This window comes from Panthera uncia, assembly GCF_023721935.1.
Source record: "Panthera uncia isolate 11264 chromosome D3 unlocalized genomic scaffold, Puncia_PCG_1.0 HiC_scaffold_8, whole genome shotgun sequence".
Classification (NCBI taxonomy): Eukaryota; Metazoa; Chordata; class Mammalia; order Carnivora; family Felidae; genus Panthera; species Panthera uncia.
The window spans coordinates 937990-960602 of NW_026057586.1; the positions used below are offsets into that span (position 1 = coordinate 937990).

The window sequence follows — 22613 nt, forward strand, 5'->3', positions numbered from 1 at the left end:
AGACAAAAACTTTTACCCCTAAAAAAGCCACAAAGTTGGTTTAACAAATATAAATTCACTACTAAAAACTTATCACTTCATAGCAATTACCAGAAATTATGTCTCAAGATTCTAAATATTCAAGTTTTTTAAGTAACTAAAATATGTGGAAAATTTTTATGAGAAAGTAGGTGTAAAATTGGCAATGTAAAAAAACTCAATCAGGTACAGGTGTCACCCCTATTTTTTAGTGTATAGCATTTCCTGAAGATTAGTGAAAACATTTTAGAAGTTCTTCCTGTAGCTCTGCTACCGAATCTCTCAACATCAGGGTAGAGAAGGGGCCGTACACATGCTTGTGTAGTAATACCAATCTAGTGTTGGGAGTGCCACCCACACTGCTCTACCCATGGAACACTGCAGGGACACCCACACTGCGCTACCCGTGGAACACTGCAGTGACAAAACAAAAGATGGGCAGCTACCCCATTACCGTAAAACCTTTCCCCGATGTCGACAAAGGCCCATGTCCCTCATCCATCTCTCACAGATGGAGAGTACCCCTGGGAGGCCAGAGAGAGGCCCAAGGGGAACGCCCCCACATTGATCTCGACATCCACCTTCACATCCATCTACAGGACAGAAGAGATGAGCACACACAACGTGGCCAAGAAGGACTCAGGCTACTCAGTAAAAATGGGAGCACTGAAGAGCACAACAGTCCATCAACTCTGGCAGGAGAGGGAAGGAGAACGTGAATAACAAGAGAGCAAAGGAAATGAGAGATGGAACGATGACAAGGCCAAGCAGTGCTCCCCAATCCACAGAGACTCTCTCTGCTCCTTAAACACCACCATCAACACCACGCAGCCTCTTGAGAAGGAAACAAGACGTGATGGGTGTCACTGCTGGCACAGGTCCCAGCCCGCAATCCATGCTGCTGGCTACCCACTTTTGTCCTGACGGGCCACCGGGAGCTGCCCTGTGGAGGACCCCCAGCCTTCCCACCTTGTGGTCGGGAACGAAGGTGGCCTCCTTCCAGCCAAAAGCTCACGGAACCGAGGCCCTGAACCTGCCAACAAGCCCCCACGAGCTGGAGGCGATGGCCGCCTGGCTGACTACAGCCCTGAGAGGGACCCGGAGCGAGCACCCAGGTGCCTGACCACAGAAAGGGTGAGGTATTGGACACTGGCATCTGACTCTCATTCGGCTCAGTCATCTGTCATCAGCATTTACCCTACAGAAGCGCGAAGAGGTGTGTGTATAAGGATATTCACACAGCGCTTTGTAAGAGGAGAACAAAGACACCATCTGAAAATCTAACCGCGGATCAAAGCTAGTGACTTACAACGTCCATATGACCAAACGCTACACACACGAGTTGCAAATCAGTATGTTCAATTTTAATCCTTTTGTAAAATCAAACAAGCATACCTAAAAACATGGCCGATGTAGAGATGCAAGCAGCAAGAGAAAGCCCACGCTGGTCTTGAGGAGAAAGGCCTTCTGGTACTAAACTCCTCCACAACATGGCTCAGGCTGGGTGCGTGGCCCGGGGGCCAGCTGGCACCGAGGGCTCAGACTACTCTTGTAAGAGGCCTTATTACAACTTTTCCTGCGACACTTTTTAAAAGTTGTTCTAAGGGCGCCCGGGTGGCTCAACCAGTTGAGCTTCTGACTTCGGCTCAGGTCATGATCTCGCCGTTTGTGAGTTCGAGCCCCGCGTCGGGCTCTGTGCTGACAGCTCGGAGCCTGGAGCCTGCTTCGGATTCTGTCTCCTCTTTGCCCCTCCCCTGTTCATACTCTATCTCTGTCTCTCTTTCAAAAATCATTAAAATTTTTTTTTAAAAATAAAATAAAATAAAAGTTGTCCTAGAGCCTTTGAAAAAAACAAAGAGGCTACCTGCTCAGTGGCCATTACTCAGGGATGTGGGCAGAAGCACCCCCCCCCCACAGGCAGTCAGCCTGTTCACCCCAGGCCGCTGGCAGCTTCCACCACTGACACTGACAGGCTTTCTGAGCGGCTTCCACCTCCACAGACCTGAGCCGTTTCTTCCCAATATTCTCTGACTTCCATTGACCCTCCCTTCTTTAAGGTAAATTCTAAACCGTAAGAATATCCAATTCTTATGTGTGATATATCTAGCTACAATAGGAAGTTTTAGAAAATGAAACATATTCTATTACAAATAGGTTCTAACTAATACAGTTTTTTCATCAAATGAAATAATTCTAATAATACAATATTAAGCAGTTAACACAGGTGTTATTTTTAGACAAAATATGATCTCACCTGCACACAATGAAATGTACTAAAGCAAAAACAAACTAGATTTTTCTTCATATATATCATATCTTATAAAAGATGTTAAGACTTAAAATAACTGTCTCATACAATTTCCTTTAGATTCAAAGTTACTGCAATCAGGCTAAATGTTAATCACCGGCATACACACGTCTAAAATATATGAAAAATGCATCAACCTTTTCCACTATGATGAGGTCTCCAACTTGTATGTCTGAACTCTTAACTTGCACTTTACCTTAAAGAAAAGAAGAAGTATAATCAACTCAAGGAAACAACAGCACACCAAGTTAAAATTTCAATTAGCAAATAATACTCCAGAAATAACTTTTGGGGTGGAAAAACACTAGAAATTTATCTGTACTTATACTTTCAAAATAAATTGATTACACAGTCACCAAAAGTGAACTTCTCTTAGCTCCCAAATACGAACAGGTAACTGTCCCCAGTAAAAGACGTGGGGTACGGGAGAGGGCTCCAACCGGAACGTTCTTCCCAAATCCACCATTATTTCAGGTCTGGGCCCAGTACTGACCATCAGAATAGCACTCAAGATGACTTAATGAGTGAATAACAGGAAGATGTATCCTTGTATTCACATTGTAAATGGCACTGATGGACACAGAACTGACAACAGAAGTCAAGAAAACGATGTATAAAGTCACCGACATTTCAGAACTGGTAACTGATACCGATACGGTCGACAGCTTTATTACAAACAGTGATTCATCCACGTGATACAGTGTGTAAATTCTTAAGATTATTTGTATCATATCCAGTCTGCAATAAGCACCTATAAAACTTAACATATAAGCCTCTAAGACAAAGTTAACATCACGCAGAGTAGATGAAATGTTGAATACACAATTTGAGACACCCTTCTACATAAGTAACGAAACTTACTCAAGTTCTCTCTCTCCCTGGGACTCCGAACCCTTCCCCTTCCCTCCTGCCCTCCCTCCTCCACCTCCCCCTCCCCCTCCCTCTGTCAATCTCCCTTTTAGAACTAGCAACAGCCTTGTGGATGTATTTTTACCTTTTCGTGACCACCGTTTTTAACACGGGGAAAGGCCTGTCTTTACATTCAATTTATTCTGAAAGCTAACGGGACAGGAGGTAAGCCCACATCACATCATCAAAAACTAACATTACCAGTCATACTACTGACTTTCCGACCACGTTCAACTTATTACAAACTTATTTCCTAATTACTTCTTAAAGCAGCTCAGTTTCAAGAGTACCATAACTGTTCCTAAAGATATGTTTTGAGGATATCCAGAAGTTTTGTATTTTATTTTTCTACATTCCTCAATTATACAGTAAGCACATAAGGAATGGAACTATTGGGGGAAGCTGTATTTTATTCATATTATAAAACAGCAATGTTTGGGGGTGCCTGGGCGGCTCAGATGGTTGAGTATCTGATTTCAGTTCAGGTCATGATCTCACGGTTCGTGAACTCAAGCCCTGTGTCGAGCTCTGTGCCGACAGCGTGGAGCCCGTTTGGGATTCTCTCTCTGTCCATCCCCCACTTGCACATGTGGTCTCTCAAAACTAAATACACACTAAAAAAAAAAAAGACGATTCTGGCATCTTTTATTAAAAAAAAATAAAATAGAGTACCAATGTTCTTTAGCGTTACTGTGAAACAAATCTTCAGATACCTTCATAACTGGTAAGTACATCTACTAATAGTCAGGAAGTATACTTACAGAAGAATGTCTATTTTAGTTACTTTTTCATTTGGCCCCTTCAAGCTTCTTGTCTGTACTCCCACTGTTATGTTTTCTACAGCTAAGCCCCAGGCAGTAAACGTACCACACTGATCTCATTATTACTGAGTATTATTCAAAAGAATTCCTGTCTTATCACTTAATTTTATTTTCTCTCCTACTATCCATTCCACTGTTCCTTCTCCTTTTCTATATTCTCTGTAAGAGACCCATTTAGAAAGCAGAGAAAGAAACAGCCATAATCATAAGATGGAATAAATGTAGTAAATAATTTTTAAATATTTTGAAACAGGAAACATATCCTTTTCTGACTCCGCGATCATGGTCTTACATTTCTGAGAAAGAGGTACCATCGTGTCACATCACAGACACAGTTTATATTTAAATAGCCTTTAATTTTTAGGTATTGTACAGTGATTTTCATTCATTTCTACGGAGCTTCCTTGCAAGTACATGTTTAAAGAAAACAGGTGATGGTAAAATGCAGTGCAGAAATTCTTGTGTTAATAAGACAATATGAACAAAAACACGACAAGGCCATCGTGTCAAATCGGTACAGCAATCTGCCTCCAAGTGCACATTTCTAAATGTAAAGAATTGGTCAAACTGTTCAGTAGCTCTCGGTTCTCTAGGAATTTTCATCTGTGTGCAGGGGGCTGTCTGTACTTCCTGCATAGCCTCAGTCCCGTGAACTCACAGCCTTCTGTTCCCTTTCGTCAAGAACAGCTGGAGCTTTAGTATTAATAAGATATTAATTCTCCCTTAAATTTATCTTTAGACTCAATGCAATCCCAATCAAAATCCCAGCAGGGATTTTTGATTTGAATATTTTACAGAAATTGACAAGCTGATTCTAAAAGTCATATCAAAATCCACGGGACCTACACTAGACAGACAACTCGAAAACAAAAAAACAAAGTTGAAAGGAAAACACTACCTGAGTTCGAGAATTATTCTCAAGAAACAGTAATCAAAAAAGAATGATGTTAGCATAAAAACAGACCAACAGATGGGTGGAGTGGAAGAGAGAGTCCAGAAATAAAGCCACACATAAGAGACAACTGATTTCTGACCAAAGTATATGGCACTGCAGTGAGACAAAGATCACCTTTTCAATCAACGGTGCGGGAAACATTTGGAGATCCACATACAAACACAGCCCTTACTGGTACCAGTACAAAGGTTTACTCAAAATAGATATACACAGTGCAAATCCCTCTAGAAGAAGAAACACAGGAGAAACTTAACAGAAAATCTCTGTGAACCTGAGTTAGGCCAAGAGTTCTTAGGGCACCAAAAGCACAATCATAAAAGAAAAAACTGGTGAATCAGACTTCAACTAGAACATTACAGGGGCCACGAACAGTGCAAAAGCGTTAAGGCCACGGAATCGGCAGCTGACAAACAGCTGGACTCAGGTGTAAAAGGGAGGAAGCCAGAAAGACAGAAAGGGTGCCCGGCTCGCTCCAGGACAAGTGGCCTCCAGGCCCCGGTTGAAAAACCACCACCACGTGCCAGGGTCTGCAGAGGGCGAGGCGCCCCGGAGAAGGGCCAGGCTCTTCTCAGGGGAATCAAGAAGGCTCAGCTGGGGGCATCGGCAGGTGGAAGCCTGAGGCACCGATGTATAGAGTCCCAAGGTGATGAAGGGCGACGGCGCCATCGGAGGCTGTCCTAGGTCAGTGAGGGAAACGCGGACGAAGGCCCCGTGAAGCCAGTCCCCAGAGCACACAAGCCAGGGCTCTGCTCAGGCTGGGAGGCCTGGGGACTCCCGCTGAAGGTGGGTGGGGCACGGGCATGGAGGACCCGGATGTGCAAGGGCAGGAGCTATCCTTCCCGAGACACAGGCTGGGGACAAACGTGGGAACAAAATGGGCCACGCCCGACCCGCAGGAACCTTACCTAAAGCCCAGGAGATAAAATACATCCACATAGGACCTGTATTGACTACAGCCTAGGAAATTAAAGAAAAAAAAGGAAATGCTGCTGTCTGGGGGTAGGGGTTAGAGAGCATCTTGCGGAAGGTAACCAATTTTTACTCTTACACTTTCACCAGCAATAATCAAAGTAGTTTTAAAAAACATTCTTTAGCAATTAAAAACAAACAAAACGGGGGAGGGGCCAAGATGGGGCAGCACCATGGAAGTTCTTTTGTGCATCTCTCGTCCCTGAAATGCAGCCAGATCAACACCAAGCCATCCCGCACGCCTAGAAAACCGATCTGAGGATTAACACAATTTGCACAACCTGAACCACAGAACTCGGCAGGTACGTGGTGCGGAGAGAGGAACTGGGGGAGAGAGGAGCCGTGGAGGGCAGAGAGCTCGCGAAGAGAGGAGGGAGATGGGGGGAGGGTACTGGAAACCCCCACCCCCCGAAAGCAGCTGGAGAGAAAAGAGAAAGAGTGGCGGAATCAAAAAAAAAGTAAGATGCTCAAGTTAAACACAGATTTTTTTTCTTATTCTATCAGGAAACAAAGTATGAGATAGCTTTAGAAAGAATACGGAAATAATGAAATATCGTGGTAAGAAACAGAGATGAAACACTGAGTGTTATTCACCGGACCCCTTCCCTTCTAACACGGTCTCACTATCTGAAACACTCTACCATCCAAATACCAATGAAGAGCCCAAAATTGCCAGAAGAGACCATGCAGACAGACTTGCAGCCAACCGACGTACACGTTTTGCTGCAGCAAAGGCAGAAATAAGTATCAACAGCAAATGACCACCTTCACTAAATAAAGATTTTGTAGGAAAGTACACGGGTTTAAAACACTTACTAAGTACCTCACTCTTAAATATTTTATCAAGCAACAAATACAAATGAAAATTATGTGGTCTTACTATAGACAAGATACTTCAAAGCCTTGGTTAAGCCTGCTGGTGTCTGCCTAAGAGAAATTTCCAACCTCTGTTTTCTGTGGTTAGAAAGACTTTTTACACCTCTACCAAATGTTAAAATACAAAGTACTGTTAACACGAACGGTTCATAACAAGTTCTAAGTTCTAAGACTCTCAATCACGAAAACCAGAAACCTGACGAGAAAGCAGGCGCCTGCAAATGTACAAAAATCCCAGTGCCCCACGATTCTGTATGGTTATGTTACCGCTAAAAGGGAGATGAACTAAATATGGCTCAAAATCGTCCCTAGTCTCTCATTTCCTCTAGATTTTCGCTCATCCCACGGCAGTTTCTTGCTGCACAAACACTCGCAGCGTGGAGACTAACATCGGGCCCTTGGTACAAGAGAGAAGAAACCACAGGTGAGGATAGTGAGCAACCACGAGCCTGTTCATGAGGGTTCGATGCCACTGGTCTAATTCACGAGAAGAAAATCTCCAAATAATGAAAAAAGAAAAATAACTGAGGGAGGGAGGGAAAGATTCTAAGATGCTGGAACATACCGAAAAGGAACATTATTTAAAACTGGAATGGAGCCGGCACGGAGAGCTGGATGAATCTGGAGAACTCAAGGCAAAGAATGGGGCCCAAAGAAATCTGACACATTTCTCAGAGGCCTGAAAAAGAAACTTTATTTTTTTTTAAGTGTATTTATTTATTTATTTTGAGAGAGAGAAAAGGGGAGGGGCAGAGTAAGGGAGAGAGAGAGAATTCGAAGCAGGCTCCACATCACATTGCCAGCATAGAACCTGACGTGGGGCTCGATCCCACAAACCATGAGATCACAACCTGAGCTGAAGCTGGATGCCTAACTGACTGAATAACCCAGGTGCCCTTTTAGTTTTTTTTATTTTTTAGGTTTTTTTTTTTTTTTTTTTATTATTTTTTTTTGAAAAGATTGTGGGGGGGGGGGGGGGGGGCGGGGCACAGAGAGAGGGAAAGAGAAAATCCCAAACAGGCTCCATGATGTCACCCTGAACTCATGAACCCTGAGATCATGACCTGACCTGAAATCAAGGGTCAGACGTTTAACCAACTGAGCGACCCAGGTGCCTCTGGAAAAAGAACTTTAATAACATTAAAAACTAGTTTTAAAGGAACCAACTAACCATTTGCGGTAAAAAAAGACAGGTCCCTTCTCCGTGGAATAGACACCTGAAATGTAAAATTGCAAATGGAGGGAAACATCAGCTATGAAAAATGAAAACACAGAAATACTACTGTAGGGAAATAAAGATATTCACACTAGGGTTAAACAGCCTTTCTAGGATTAAAGTAAAAACCACAAAGGAAAACAGAAGGTTTGCATACATAAAAATTATAAACTTATCTACATCTAATAGAAAAAGATAGAGGCGCCTGGGTGGCTCAGTCTGGTAAGCATCCGACTTCAGCTCAGGTTGTGATCTCACTGTTTGTGTGTTCGAGCCCTGTTTCAGGCTCTGTGCTGACAGCTCAGAGCCTGGAGCCTGCTTCGGATTCTGTGTCTTCCCTGCTCACTCTATGTCTCTCTCTCTCTCTCTTTCTCCCTCTCTCTCTCTCTCTCTCTCTCAAAGATAAATAAATATTAGGGGTGCCTGGGTGGCTCAGTCGGTTAAGCGTCCGACCTCGGCTCAGGTCATGAACTCGGGGTTTGTGAGTTTGAGCCCCGCATCAGGGTCTGTGCTGACAGCTCGGGGCCTGGAGCCTGCTTCGGATTCTGTGTCTCCCTCTCTCTCTGCTCCTCCCCCACTCAAGCTCTGTCTCCCTCCCTCTCTCTCTCTCTCTCTCTCAAAAATAAACAGTAAAACAAATTTTAAAGAAAAAGATAAAAAATGAGTCAAACAAGATAAAAATATTTGTCATGTGATAAGCTTCTCTTAGAGAAATTCTGAAAAGGTAGAAATGGACGTATGAAGAAAGACGAGTAAACTCGTATAAAAGATCACGAGAAACAAGGAAATGTGAAAAGATCAGCAGCAAGCAAATCACAAGGAGAGTATTTTTCACCAGTCAAGGCAGCAAGTTAAACCCAGTGCTGTACCTGACGCGAGCAAGGATGCTGGGGGAGGCGCGAGCGGGCACACTGGAGCGCACGCAGGCCTAGGGCTGTCATATTCGATCTGCAAACCCCTCATTTACTTAAGTCATCCATCGTCTGAGATCCTGCCAGGTGCCAACAACCTCGGAACCTTCAGGGAAAACAGCCGCACGAACACAGAGCAGAGGACCCAGCAGCACAGCGACCAGCACAGTAACAGCAGCTACCAGAGGGAGGGGGCGGGGTGCTGGCGACACACACACCGCCACACGTCTCCACCTGTACCAAGGTACGTGGTGTCAGCCGGCGTTTCTTGTTACTTTCACGTATTCCGGGCCCCAATCTCCAAACAACGCGATAAAAGACACGTGGCGCACCAAGGCCACAAAGAAATGAATTCACACAGATCCTCCCAGGATGAGCTGAGAAAGCACGACGGGTCACGCACAGCCGGTCCCCAAGCTATGAATCTGCTCCTGTGTATCTGTCCCACCCGGGCGGACCCGCGTCCACCGCGTGCAGCCACAGAGGACGGAGCAGATGAGATCATGAATCTCAGCTGCTGATCGGTGTCGACCTACAACAACCTACGACAACCTACGACGACCGACCGATGGAGATCTACCATACAGATCTGACAGATCGAGAGCCGCTACTAGACAATCCAGAACATTCTTTTTTTTTTTTTTTTAAGTTTTTTTAACGTTTATTTATTTTTGAGACAGAGAGAGACAGAGCATGAACAGGGGAGGGTCAGAGAGAGGGAGACACAGAATCTGTAACAGGCTCCAGGCTCTGAGCTGTCAGCACAGAGCCCGACACGGGGCTCGAACTCACGGACCGCGAGATCATGACCTGAGCCGAAGTCGGCCGCTCAACTGACTGAGCCACCCAGGCGCCCCTCCAGAACATTCTTGAACGGATACTTCCCAAATGCTGCTCAGCCCACAGATGTTGAAGACCACCCAAGATGAACGGGAAGCACCGAGCAGGCCCTGACCTCATGAGAAAAGACGCACTGTTCTACTTGATCTGCACCATCACAGAAGTGGACGAACAAGGGATGCCACGTGAATAAGAAGGAAAGTCACCGATGCCTCTCTGAGCAGCAGCTGCAGAAACCCACTCCGATGACTTCTGAGTTCATCAGCTCCTAAGCAATTTCTGATGGGAAAATTTAGCCAACATTTGAGAATACTATTTAAAAGAAACCCAACTATCTGAAGACATGACTGTCACAAAAGGGACTCCTTCTTGCCAAGCAGAAGATGCAGTAACCCAAGAAACCAGTTACATGTTAGGACATGCCTGGGGAAGTGTGCACTGCCCACAGACAGTGTGTAAAATGCACTAAAGAGGGATTTTTAAAAAGAGATCTTTCAAGAAAACATTACTCACAAACAGTAAATTTCACTAAAAGATGATAAAATTTTAATAGGTATTTCATGATTTTTTATGTAAAAATAACAGTAAGAATTTTAACAAGTATGTGACAACAGTGTTGACAGAAAGAATCAAAGATGCTAAAATACACAGGAAGAAAGAACATTGTCTCAGCGGGTCAAGTTCCTTTCTGGCAAGGAAACTGGAACACAAGAAACACCTAAATATGTGAGCGTTCTCTCTGACAACTACACACGCACACAATGTACACAAGTTCAAAGACAACAGACTTTCTTCTCTCTTTCATGTGTCTAACACGTTGAACAACAGAATGCCATAACCATTACAAGAAACAGATAAGAGCCACTGGAAATCAGTCATCACCGAGTGTAAAGAGAAGCCACAGCCCAGAATTAATTCCAGATCATTTCTAAAGCCCCACATTACCTTGAGGTGGGCATCTGGAATACACATTAATAGTGGGTGACATGATACAGTCCTACTGAGATTTGATGGTTGATTAAAACAAAAGCAAGTAAACAAAAACCTCTGAGTTTATCCTATCTGCTAGAATACTACAGGAGCTCTTTCAAAACCACAGTCCAAGACTCACTCGTGTTTGAATCCCCGGGGGGGATCACAGTGCCGACCATAGGGAGTACTAAGTATCTGGAACTGAATCGTGAACCAGCCAGCAGAATGATTATAGCCCAGGATGCAATTCATACATCTCTCTGGAGCAAAGGTTAAAAAAAAAAAAAAAAAAAAAAATAGCACTGATCCCAAGAAACCAAAAGCAGAATGACCCCACAATTCAAATTCCTCATCAGGGATTTCTGAAAAGCTGCCAACAATTTCATTTTCTCCTCCTTAACTCTGACGGACGCTATCCATTAGGAGAGAACCATGAATCATAAAGCAGGTCACAAACAAGGAGAAAGCAAAGAACGGAGCAGGAGCAGACGTGGAAAATTCCCACGTGACAAGACAGCCTCTCAAGCAGCAAAGTGTGCAGTTGGCTAAACATCACCCGGTGTCGACTGAGCTCGTGCACCAGTTAAAATACTCTCTGCTTCTAACAAAGCACCCTCAAGACCCGAGCATACTTAAAAGTGGTCGTGGCTTTCCTTTTGAAAAGAAAAAATAGAGCAGGGAACATCTTCCCAGAGTATTTCTACAAGAATGTGTGTAAGAACTCCAAATACAAAATTCAAATACTGTAAATACGATAAATACGATAAGACAAACCGCAGTTAAGTCACATAAAGGAGCCATCAATGCCATTCAAAGAACAGATAACCTATGAAATGCTACAAATTAAGGAGATGAGCAAAGAATATTCTTCCCAAGAAAACAAGTTTCAGACTAGCCAAGGAGCATTTTTTACATTTTTACGTGCATTTTTCACATTCTAGATTTTACTCATCAATCATCTGTGTCAGAATAACGAGCCACAGAGCAACGTACAACCCACAGAACAGCCACATGAAGTCGGAGGGGGCTGGGCTCACACAGCCACCCCAGCGAAGCTGCAGGGACTCGGGGGCCTCAGGCCCCTCCCCTGTAAGGTGGAGAACACCAACCTACCTAGGGTGGCAGTTATGCCAATGAGCAAGTCACCTGACACAGATCACAGAGGAGGAAGTCAGAGATAGCCACACCGTTACCATCTACGAGTAAAACGTCCTTTCAAACGGGACCAACGGTCGTCAATTTGGTGTAAAAAGGTAAATCTCCATTTGTATTTGAAATAAACCCACTGACAATTATTTTTAAGATCTTCTGAGTTCGAGTATCATAGAAGTGTAAAAGACCTAATTATTAGTATGCCTTCGTCAACAGCTTTTACTATTTTTAGGTGACAGTGACGTAACATAAAATCAGCCATCGTAAGTGAGTACTACAACGGCACGGGGTATATTCACAGTGTTTTGCGACCCACTCTATCAGGTTCAAATACATTTTCCTCACCACAAAAGGATGCGTCGACCCACTAAGCAGTGCCCCCCACAACCTGCCTTCAGTTCCAGTAATCTACCTGTTCCCATACTTCACGTAGATGACGTCGTACAGTCCGTGACCTTTTGTGTCTGATTTCTCTCACACGGCTTTTTCGAGGTTCCCTCATGTTGTATCAGTATTAATTTTTACGGTTGAATAATACTCCAACGTGAGAAAACGGCACAATTTGTTTATCCACTCACGCGCCGATGGACATTTGGGTTGTTCTCCCCCACTGGCGATCATAAAGGGCGCTGCATGAACGTGGCTGCGTGTGTATTTGCTCGAGTGCCTGTTTTCAATTCTACAGGCATTTGGGAACATCCGAATTTCTCCTTCACTCGTGAATGGGGCACACAATTCTTGGTTGGCAGTTTTTTCTTTTGTCATTTTAAAAACGTCATCCACCTCCTGTCCTCCACAGGCTCTTACTCGAGAGGCCTTGTGTGTGACAAGCTGTCTCTCCCTTGCTGCTTTCAGAACATTCTCTTTGTCCTCGGGTTTGAACTGTCTGATTACAACGTCTCACACACAACGGGTGTGGATTCTCTGCGTTCGTCCTTCGAGGGATTCACGGAATTTCCTGAACGTGTAGATTCATGTCTCTTAACAAATCTGGGAAGTTAATGGCCATTATTCCTTCAAACTTTCTCTCCGCCCTCTCCCTCTACGACTCCCACGACTCCCACGACTCCCACTGCACGCACATTAGCGCATTTAGTGCTGCCCCCAAGTCCCTACTTAACTTTCCTCGTTCTTCTTTCCACGTCTCAGAATGGATCATCTCACGTGATCTAGGTTCAGGGTCAGGGATTCTTTCTCCCGGGCACTTAAATTTGCCACTGAAACTCTCGAGTGAGTTCTTCTTGCAATTTAATATAATTTTTGGCACCAGAATTTCTCTTGGCTTCCTTTTGATCATTTCTATACCTTTACCGATCTTCTGTTTAATACAGTACATTGTTCTCCTGATGTCTCTTAACATTTTTCAGTCGTCTCCTTTAGCTCCGTGAGCATACTTATGGCAGGTGAGTTAGACTTTTGTCCAGTAAGTCCAGAATCTGGGCCTCCTCAGGGACAGCTTCTGTTCCTTTCTTCTATGACTGGGCCACATGGTTTCTCTGCATGCTTCATAACTTCCTGTGGAAACCTGTACATTTTGACTATTATAATCTGGTAATTCGGGAAATCAGTCACGTCCTCCTCTTCTGGGTTTCTTTTGTTGCTCAGTATATGCTGTAGCCGTGCACGTCTAGTGACTTTTCTAGAATCATTTTGTAAAGTGTGTATTCCTCGTCATGTGTGGTCTGTGAAGTCTTTCAGTCAGTGTTTTGAAAAAGATTTCCCTGCAAGGGGAGGGGGTGAGATTAAGAAAGAAAAGGAGGGATGATGGAGGGAAGAAGGAATGAGAGGGGGAGGAAGAAAGGGAGGAAGGGTGAAGGACAGGAGACAGAGAGAGGGAGGGAGAGAGAGAGGGAGGGAGGGAGGGAGAGAGGGAAGGAGGAAGAAAGAGAGAGGGAGGGAGGGAAGGAGGGAGGGAAGGAGGGAGGGAGGGAGGGAGAGAGGAAGGGAGGGAGGGAGAGAGGAAGGGAGGGAGGGAGAGAGGGAGGGAGGGAGGGAGAGGGAGGGACGGAGGGAGGGAGGGAGGGAGGGACGGAGGGAGGGAGGGACGGAGGGAGGGAGCGAACAGCCTCTCCCAGCCTTGGCAGGCCGGCCGTCCCGGGGCACCCGGCACTCGGCAAGCTGTCTACAACTCTGCCTGAGACCTCACCTCTGGTTGCAGTGAGCCTAGAGACTGGCTAGAGGCAAAACACTTTCTTGGGGTCTTTTCTGAGCATGATTCAGTGCCGGCCTTGGATGTGGCTTTCAAAACTCTCCTGTCAACACACGCACTTCTGAAGGCCCCAATTTTCCAAAGAATCCTGTCTCCAGCTCCTTCTAGCGGGCACTCGACACTCTCTTCGGTGTGTCAACTATCACCTGTCGCCCCCCAGCCACTGCTGCTGACACAGGCTTCCGAAATGCCGACTGTTTTTTTGGCTCTTCTGCCCTGAGTCACATCCAATCAGAGGAAGAGAGACAACCGTCTTGAGTCGGTCCTTCAAGTGGCCCTGCCAGGCTGGACAGACACAATTCTCGCAAGTGCGTGCCGCTCCACTACCTTCAGAGCCACGGCCTGGAGTCCCAAACTGAGAGTGTGGGCTGCTCTCTCTGAGGCAAGTGCTCGACCCTTCACTGCTTCTACGCTCAGGAGGGCAGGCAGGACTGCCGACTGATGGTTCACAGATATCATCATGCCATTTAGTTTTGAATGATACAATTAATACACGGAAACGAATCTCTGCTCATTCCAAATATCACAACGAAAACAATTTAAAAACTAAGCCAGGACCTATGCTATATTCCAAAAAAGACACATCAAAGGTACACCTAATTTACCTGGCCACTCTGGGGATTCCTTTTTTCCAAAACTTCACCTCTTCTCTACAACACACCTTTCCTCCACCATGCCATTACTTCATACATCAAAACTCTTCACTAGTTAACCGTTCAATTTAATCGCAAGAGTATAGTCTTTTCAAAAATGGTACTGGGACAACTGGATACTCACACACAAAGGAATGTGGACCCATGTCATACACCCACACAAACTACAGAACGAAAACGGATCACACATCTGAGCGTCAGAGCTAAAAGCATAAAACCCCTGGAAGAAGATATAGAAGTAAATCTTTGCAACCCTGGGCTGACAAACTGTTCCTTAGGTACATCACAATGGCATAAGCAATAAAAGAAAACACAGATGAGCAGGACTTCATCAACATGAAAACTGTTGTGCGTCAGAAGACACAAAGAAAAGGAAAAAAACACAAGCCACCGAATGAGACAAAATATGCCCAAATCACAGAATGACAAGGGACTTAAATCCAGAATATATAGAGTCTTTCCAACTCAATAAATACAAAAAAAGAACCCAGTTCCAACAGTAAGCAAAGAATCTGAAAAAACACGTCTCCAAAGGAGACATACAGACGCCCAATAAGCAGATGAAAAAGACGCTCAACGTCACGAGTCATCAGAGAAACACAAGTCAAAACCACAACGAGCTACCACTTCACGCCCAACGGGACGGCTGCAACAAAAAGACAGACGCTAACAGGTGCCGGTGAAGACGCAGAGAGACTGGACCACTCACACGCTGCCGGTGAGACAGCAAACCGGTAAGGCCGATCAGAAGAGTAGTTTGCAGTTTCTCAAGAACGTGCTTACCATACAATCCAGCAATTTCACTCGTGGCAGGTATGCTCGCAGAAGAAGTAACATCACGTTCGTACAGAAAAACCGCACGCAGACATTTGCAGCGGCTTTCTTTACAGTCGCCTCAAGTGGAAACAACGCAAATGTCCACCCACTACTGAATGGGAAGCAAACACGGCACGCCACAGAGAGGAGGAGCCCTGGGCGACGGAAAGAAAAAGAGCGCTGCCAGGCGCCACGCCAGCGATGAACTGATGACCCGTGACCACAGGACGCCGGGGAAAGAGGCCTGTGACACCAGCCCACACGCTGCAGGCTTCCGGACACCTGCTCCTCGGGGGCAGACCCATGGAGACAGAAAGCAGACCGGGGGACGGACCCGGGGCTGGAGGAGGGGCAGGAGGGGCAAGAATGGGATGACGGCTAACATATTCAGAGTTTCTTTCTAGAACGTCAAGACCGTTCCAAAAGCAGACGGCAGTAATGCTTCCATAACTCTAACAGACCCAAACCACTAACTGTACACTTTAAACGGATAAACTTTACGTTACGTGAGATCTGTCCAAATAAGCTATAAAAATATTTTTTGGGAGAATTATTTCAAATAAATAATTCAATGTACAAGTGTCCCCATGTAATCAAAAGGTACAAACTCCACTCTAAACCTCAACTTTGAAACAGGCTTGGAAGTTATTATGAATACGTGTTTAGTTTTTCGGTGCCTTCCTTCATTGTCCCTCATTGATGCGATCACTGTCATGGTGTCACTGTCACTTTTTGACGGGCGTAATGCCCACCCACAAATGCTTTCCCCACACTCTTCCCAATACATCGCTTCTTTTCCACTGAGACTGAGAGACCAAATAAACAAACTCTTTAAAAACATAAATTAAGCAAGGGTTAAAAGCCCTGAACGAAGTTAAGGAGAAATGGGCATAAAGTGGTCCCACTTTGGATCATGACATGAACTGTAGGTGCTCCGAGACCTTGCACTTAAACAGTTTAAGGCCCTGGTACTAACTGTCTAACCCTACGACTGTGTTGAAAATATAACACAAACAGAGACGGCCGGTAAGGTGATACAGGGCTTCACAGAAAATGTCCTGCACCAGCTGGGTTTCACACGTGTCTACGTGCACACGCCTCATATACAAACCGAGACAGAGCGCACCACACGACCATTTCTCGGTGCGCATGTGCGCATGTGTGTTTAAGTGTGTACATGTTTATACTCATACACACACATCCCAGCATCTGGAGAATGAATAAAAAATCTACCTTGAATTTGTAGGCATTACATTATCCTAAGAAAATTAATTAGATACCATATGTAATTTCATAATACTATTTTCGGTAACAGAATTATGACGTTTTCTTTCATTTATGTTAACTCTGACGTGATGGCTACATTAAGCAAACGATAAACTAAATCAAAAGTGTCTTGCTGACCTCTTACTGTGAGCTTGCTGTATAGCTGTGAATTTACTTCCTTGTCTCGCTGAAAACGCCGAAATTCATCAATTGCTTCCCTCATGATGGTAACAGCCAAAACGAATCCCTATGAGACAAAATAAAATCAGGTATTTGAGAAAACTGGATTTTAAATAACAAAACAGTAACAAAGTTTTACTCCCCACCCCCCACCCGCCAATTTGTTACTTCTAAAACATAAATGAAAACAAAGACCAAAAGGAACAATGAAACACCACTAAAAAAATATAATATATAAGATTTATGATTCTATCAGCCAAAATTTTTTTTTAAATTCGTATCATAGCATGTATTTCAAGCCAAACATCAGAAAGGACTCAGTAACCTAAAAATAAGGAAACCAACAACCTTCAAAACCCCATGAATTATATTTAGAACATGCGAGCATTCAAGTTTAAATTAACAAAGACTGACATCAAAATCACACATTTCCTATACTTCTCTTTCTGGTAGAATGAGATGTGTAGCAACAGGAAGCTATCCCAGCACGACAAGTTTCTCCCCGTGGCAGCGTCTACAGACACACGTGGGGCACAGGCACAGCCACCACGCTTTTTTTCACTTTTTTTTAAAAATATTTTTATTTAAACTTATTTTTTTTTTATTTTGGGGGGGAGGGAGAGAGAGAAAGACAGCATGAGCAGGGGAGGGGCAGAAAGAGGGAGAGAGAGAGTATCCCAGAAAGACTCCACACTACCAGCGCAGAGCCGGATGTGGGGCTCGAACCCACAAACCGTAAGATCCTGACCTGAGCCAAAATCAAGAGTCGGACGTTTAACCGACTGAGCCACCCAGGCGCCCCTACTTCCTCACTTTTTAAGTAAAACCCCGGACAGATTAACTTGATGCTATCTAAATAAAACTTTTTTCAAAGTGTATTTATTTATTTTGAGAGAAATAGAGAGCACGGGAGTGGGGGAGGTGCAGAGAGAGAGGGAGAAGCTCAAGCACGCTCCGTGCCGTCAGCGCAGAGCCCAACGTGGGGCTCGAACTCACAAACTGTGAGGTCACGACGTGAGCGGAAGTCAAGAGCCAGATGCTTAACCAACTGAGCCACCCGGGCGCCCCTACAGAAAACCTATGTACTTGGAATCTATTGTGAAATCTATTACACCGCTAACGTGGCTGGAGTCATTTTCAAAGGCTACTTGGGTGTTTTCTGACACATTGCATGGCTCCTCTTCAAGTCAACCTCTCTCGGACCACACTGTCCAGTAGGCTTCATTTGACTGATGAGTATCCCCCCGTCTACTGTGAAAATGGCCAAGGCAAGGCCGGGCAACTCCCCTTAGGGGACAGTAACCTGTTATCCCAGGGCTGTTTTTGTGTCGCCGACAGGCTACACCACGTGGGCCCCTGGAACCCGTGGTCCTTGTGTTTACTGAAACACGGCCGTCCCCAGCGCATTCAGAGTTGTGCCACCATCAGCACCATCTGACTTTCATCACCCCAAAGAGAAAGCTCACCCCCCTTTCCCATCTCCCCTGCTCCCAGCCCCCTGCAACCATAGCGCCTCTTCTGGGTGACACGGTATGGTTGGCATTTTCATGAACTGCCAAACTGCTTTCACCACTTAACATGAGCTTACTGGCCATATACACGTTCTCTTGGGATAAATGCTATTCAGATCCTACACCCACTGTTTACCTGTGTCATTCGTCTTTTCACGTGAAGTTGTAAGAGCTCTTCATGTGATTCTGGATATAAATACCTCGTTAGATATATGATTTACAAGCGTGAGGTTACACTTTCCAGGTTGTATTGTTTCACTTTCTTGATAGCGTCCTCTGATGCACCAAAGTTTTTAATTTTCATGATGTCCAATTTAAATTGTTTCTTTGGTCACCTGGGCTTTTAGTGTCCAAGATCCCAAAACTACACCTCTGTTTTCTTCCAGGAGTCTTACTGGGTTCAGCTCTTCCACTGAAGTCTGTAACCCATTCTCGGTTACATTCTGTGTGTGACAGGAGGCAGGGTCCAAATTCATTCTTTGGCTCTGTCTCCACTGACCTGTCTTAGCACCCTTGCCAAAAATCAAGTTGTCCTAAGTGTCAAGGTTTGTTTCTGGACTCGACATGTATCCCGTGATCTATCCTTCAGCTGGTACCACACCTTCTTGATGACTATAGCTTCAAAGTAAGTTTGGAATGGGAGGCAGGAGTCCTCCAATACTGATCTACTTTCTAGGTCGCACTGGCTATTCTGCGTCTCTTGTATTTCCATATGAATTTTAGGATCGGTTTGTCAATTTCTGCCAAAAAAGCTACGTGGGATTCTCACAGGGATTGTACCGAATCTACAGATCAATTCGGAGAGTGCTATGGTTACAATAATATCAAGTCTTTCAATTCTTGAACATGGGATGACTTCTATTTAGATCTTTAATTTTTTCAAAAACGTTTTAAGTTTTCAGTATGAAATCTTGCATTTTAGCTAAATCTACTCTTTCTCCTTTCTGATGCTTTTATAAATAAAATTACTACACTAATTTCATTTTCCGGTGGTCACTGCTAGTATACAAAAATATAAGTGCTTTTTGTGTATCTATCTTATACCCCGTAGCCTCACTAACTCATTTATCAGCCCCAGCAAGTCTGTGTGTGTACTCCCCAGATTTGCCTACACACCAGGTCATGCCACTTGTCAACAGAGACAGCTTTTCTCTTTCTTTTCCATCTAAATGTCTTTTAGCACATATAAGACAAAAAAAAAAAAAAAAATACGAAAATCCAAAACAGGAAATACCAAAAATACTTTAAAGAAATTTAGTGTTATCAAAAGCCTTAAAATTTATACACATTTTAACCAAACAGTTCCACGTCTGGAAAGTTATCCTAAAAAACAAACAAAAAACCAAGGATCCCGGCATCAAATATAAAAAACCGGAAATAACCTAAATGTCCACAAATAAGAAATTCCTGGTACACTCGTACGATGAAATACCGTATTTCCTTAACTCAAAGATGCCGTTAGTCTCGGGTGAGAAGACAATACCACTTTAAATACACCAATTCTAAGTCACAACTCATTGTCAGTAACGTGAAAAACACGCATCTACCCATCCGGGAAAGACAGTTCCGTGAGCCATTCTCACATAGAGAGTATTTACCATTAGGACTCACGTTCACCACGTAGAATTCCGTAAAACTGTGTTTGTGACGGACTCATCCCGAGAGGTAAGAGGAGAATGGCTGTCAAGCACGTTACTTACACACTGAAGACGGTACCGTTAAAGGAGAGGGTCAGTCAGGCGAGCGCATGGCCATCACCTGGAAGGTGTTCTGCTCAAGCCCCACCTGAAGAGGGCGCCTTCACCTCTCCTCTGTGAGGCGCAGGTCCCAGATGTGTGTGTGTCATCTAAACTGTGCAGGTGGATGTAACTTTCACCCTTTAAACTTATGGCTTAAAGACAGCAAAAGTGAATTCTCCATTCATCAAGGAACTTTAAGCCACAAAACGTAAGAGTTCCCAGTGCTTCCGAGAACTCGAGAAGTGAAAGTAGGCTTCTACTTCAAAGCAGTAACATTAGAAAAGATGCGACAGAGGGTTGGGTCCCAACTTGTAAAACAGGAGGTGAGCACTCTTGGGAGGAAACAGAGCCCTGAAGACCGCTGGTGCACACGAGCAGCTCGCAGCCACGCTCCAAACCTAAGGTTTCCCCGAACACGTAACAGATGTGGAGGCCACTCCCGGGCCACCACGTCCGTCTCCGGCTTATCTATCCCAAGAAAAACCCCAAAAGCCAGCCTCAGAACATAAAGCAGATTCCAAGAAAGGCACAGCTGAGGCCAGGGTTTCCTTCACAGGCACTGGAGTCTACGACCCACGGACCTCCACCTGCAGAGTTTACATCTACTGAGTCTTAACTGGGTCACTGCAGACTGACGGCCTATGGAAGTTGTGGGTAAGTAAGTCTTCCCACAGGAGGGGCCGGGCCTTCCCGCGACCTCAGCACCGACCACGTCCGAGACCGAAGCTACGGTACCGCTACTGGAAAACCCAAACTGGACACAAGGGGGTGACAGTACTTCAGTGACACAACAGTATTTGAGGTCAGCCTGTTAATCAGAACGGATGACGGGAATGTCTCACGTGGCCGGTCCACAGGCCATGACTAAATCTTGTTTCATAAAGTGGACTTCTTTTTTCCTACTTCGCCAGACGACCCAGGAGTCATGTAAAGTAACTGCCAAAATAATATGCATTTTTATAAAAAGACAAAAAATTCTATTGATATAATACCAGTTTAAACTTGAGGGATTCTTATATACCAGAAGCTTTTTATTTTAAGTTTATTTATTTACTTTGAGGGACAGAGAGAGAGCGCGAGCACGAGCAGGGGAGGGGCAGAGAGAGGGGGAGAGAGAGAATCCCAAGCAGGCTCCACACCGTCAGCACAGAGCCTGATGTGGGGCTCGAATCCATGAACCGTGAGATCATGACCTGAGCAGAAGTCAGATGCTTAGCTGACTGAGCCACCCAGGAGCCCCCAGAAACTATTTTATGGGGTTTTTTAAATTTTTTTGAATGTTCATTTATTTTTGACAGACAGAGAGAGAGCACGAGTAGGGGAAGGACAGAGAGAGGGAGACACAGAATCCAAAGCAGGCTCCAGGCTCTGAGCTGTCAGCACAGAGCCCGACGCGGGGCTCGAAGCCACGAACCATAAGACCGTGACCTGAGCCGAAGTCGGACGCGTAGCCGACTGAGCCCCCAGGCGCCCAAACTTTTCTATGTTTTTTGAATGAGTCAACTTTTAAATGCCACAAAAACCTAATGAGCAATACTTCAGAGAGGGAAACTGAGGCACAAGGAGCGCAAGTACTTCGAGAGCAGTCGTCCCTGGGCGGCATGCGATAGGAGTCCCAGTGAGGGATGTGCTTTCTCCTTTCCGTACTCCACCCACACCACCGAAGTACAGAGACACTCAGGAAAGGAGCGGACAGAGGGAAGGACTGGAGAATCATACTGAAAGTCAGAGTCTCTTGCAAACGCCCTGGTCACCCTGGAGGTTACGTGTTAACAAACTTCCAGGACCACATCTTATATGGAAGAGGTAGCATCACCAACCCAGACTTCCTCTAAGAATCGTCTGCATGGGCAGGTCTATCCCACCTCATTCATTCCGACAGAAGCACTGCGATCCGTTTTGGTACTCTGGTTACACCAGCTGTCCCTCAAAGAGCTGTTCCGAAGGCTGAACGATACGAAAGGTAATCCTCATTCTGACACAAGAATGTAATGATGAAATCAATTATTTTCAGTTGACTCTTCTGTCATATGACAAGATATAACAGAAAGGAGATCAGAGCTGAAGTAAACAATATTGCCAGGAATAACTGACAAAAACGATTGCGAAGCTATCACTGTTTTCAGAAACACCCTTTAGCTGGAGAACAGAGGGAAATCAGAAGTTTCCTGCTGAAAATTAGCGGGCGGGAGACCGAAGACTTGATAACCACCGGCCGGATGACGGGTTTACGCTGGATTGGCGGGTTTCTGTCAGGGAGGAACCTGGAGATGCCGAGCCCTTTTTCTGAGC

General features: G+C 44.9%; 1 protein-coding gene across 6 annotated transcripts in view; it reads right to left on the reverse strand.

Moving 5' to 3' along the window:
* Positions 1–22613, reverse strand: part of ATP9B (ATPase phospholipid transporting 9B (putative)) — a 250819-nt gene that overhangs the window by 184189 nt on the left and 44017 nt on the right. For 4 of the 6 annotated variants that reach the window (XM_049620339.1, XM_049620338.1, XM_049620340.1 and 1 more), the window contains 2 exons: positions 17030–17138; positions 2464–2522 (listed from right to left, as the gene is read on the reverse strand). In XM_049620339.1, the coding sequence (XP_049476296.1) occupies positions 2464–2522; positions 17030–17138 (168 nt within the window). Of the gene's footprint in view, positions 1–2463; positions 2523–17029; positions 17139–18718; positions 19798–22186; positions 22211–22613 lie in introns of those variants that run through there. The other 2 variants (XM_049620344.1, XM_049620343.1) reach the window with 2 other exon arrangements.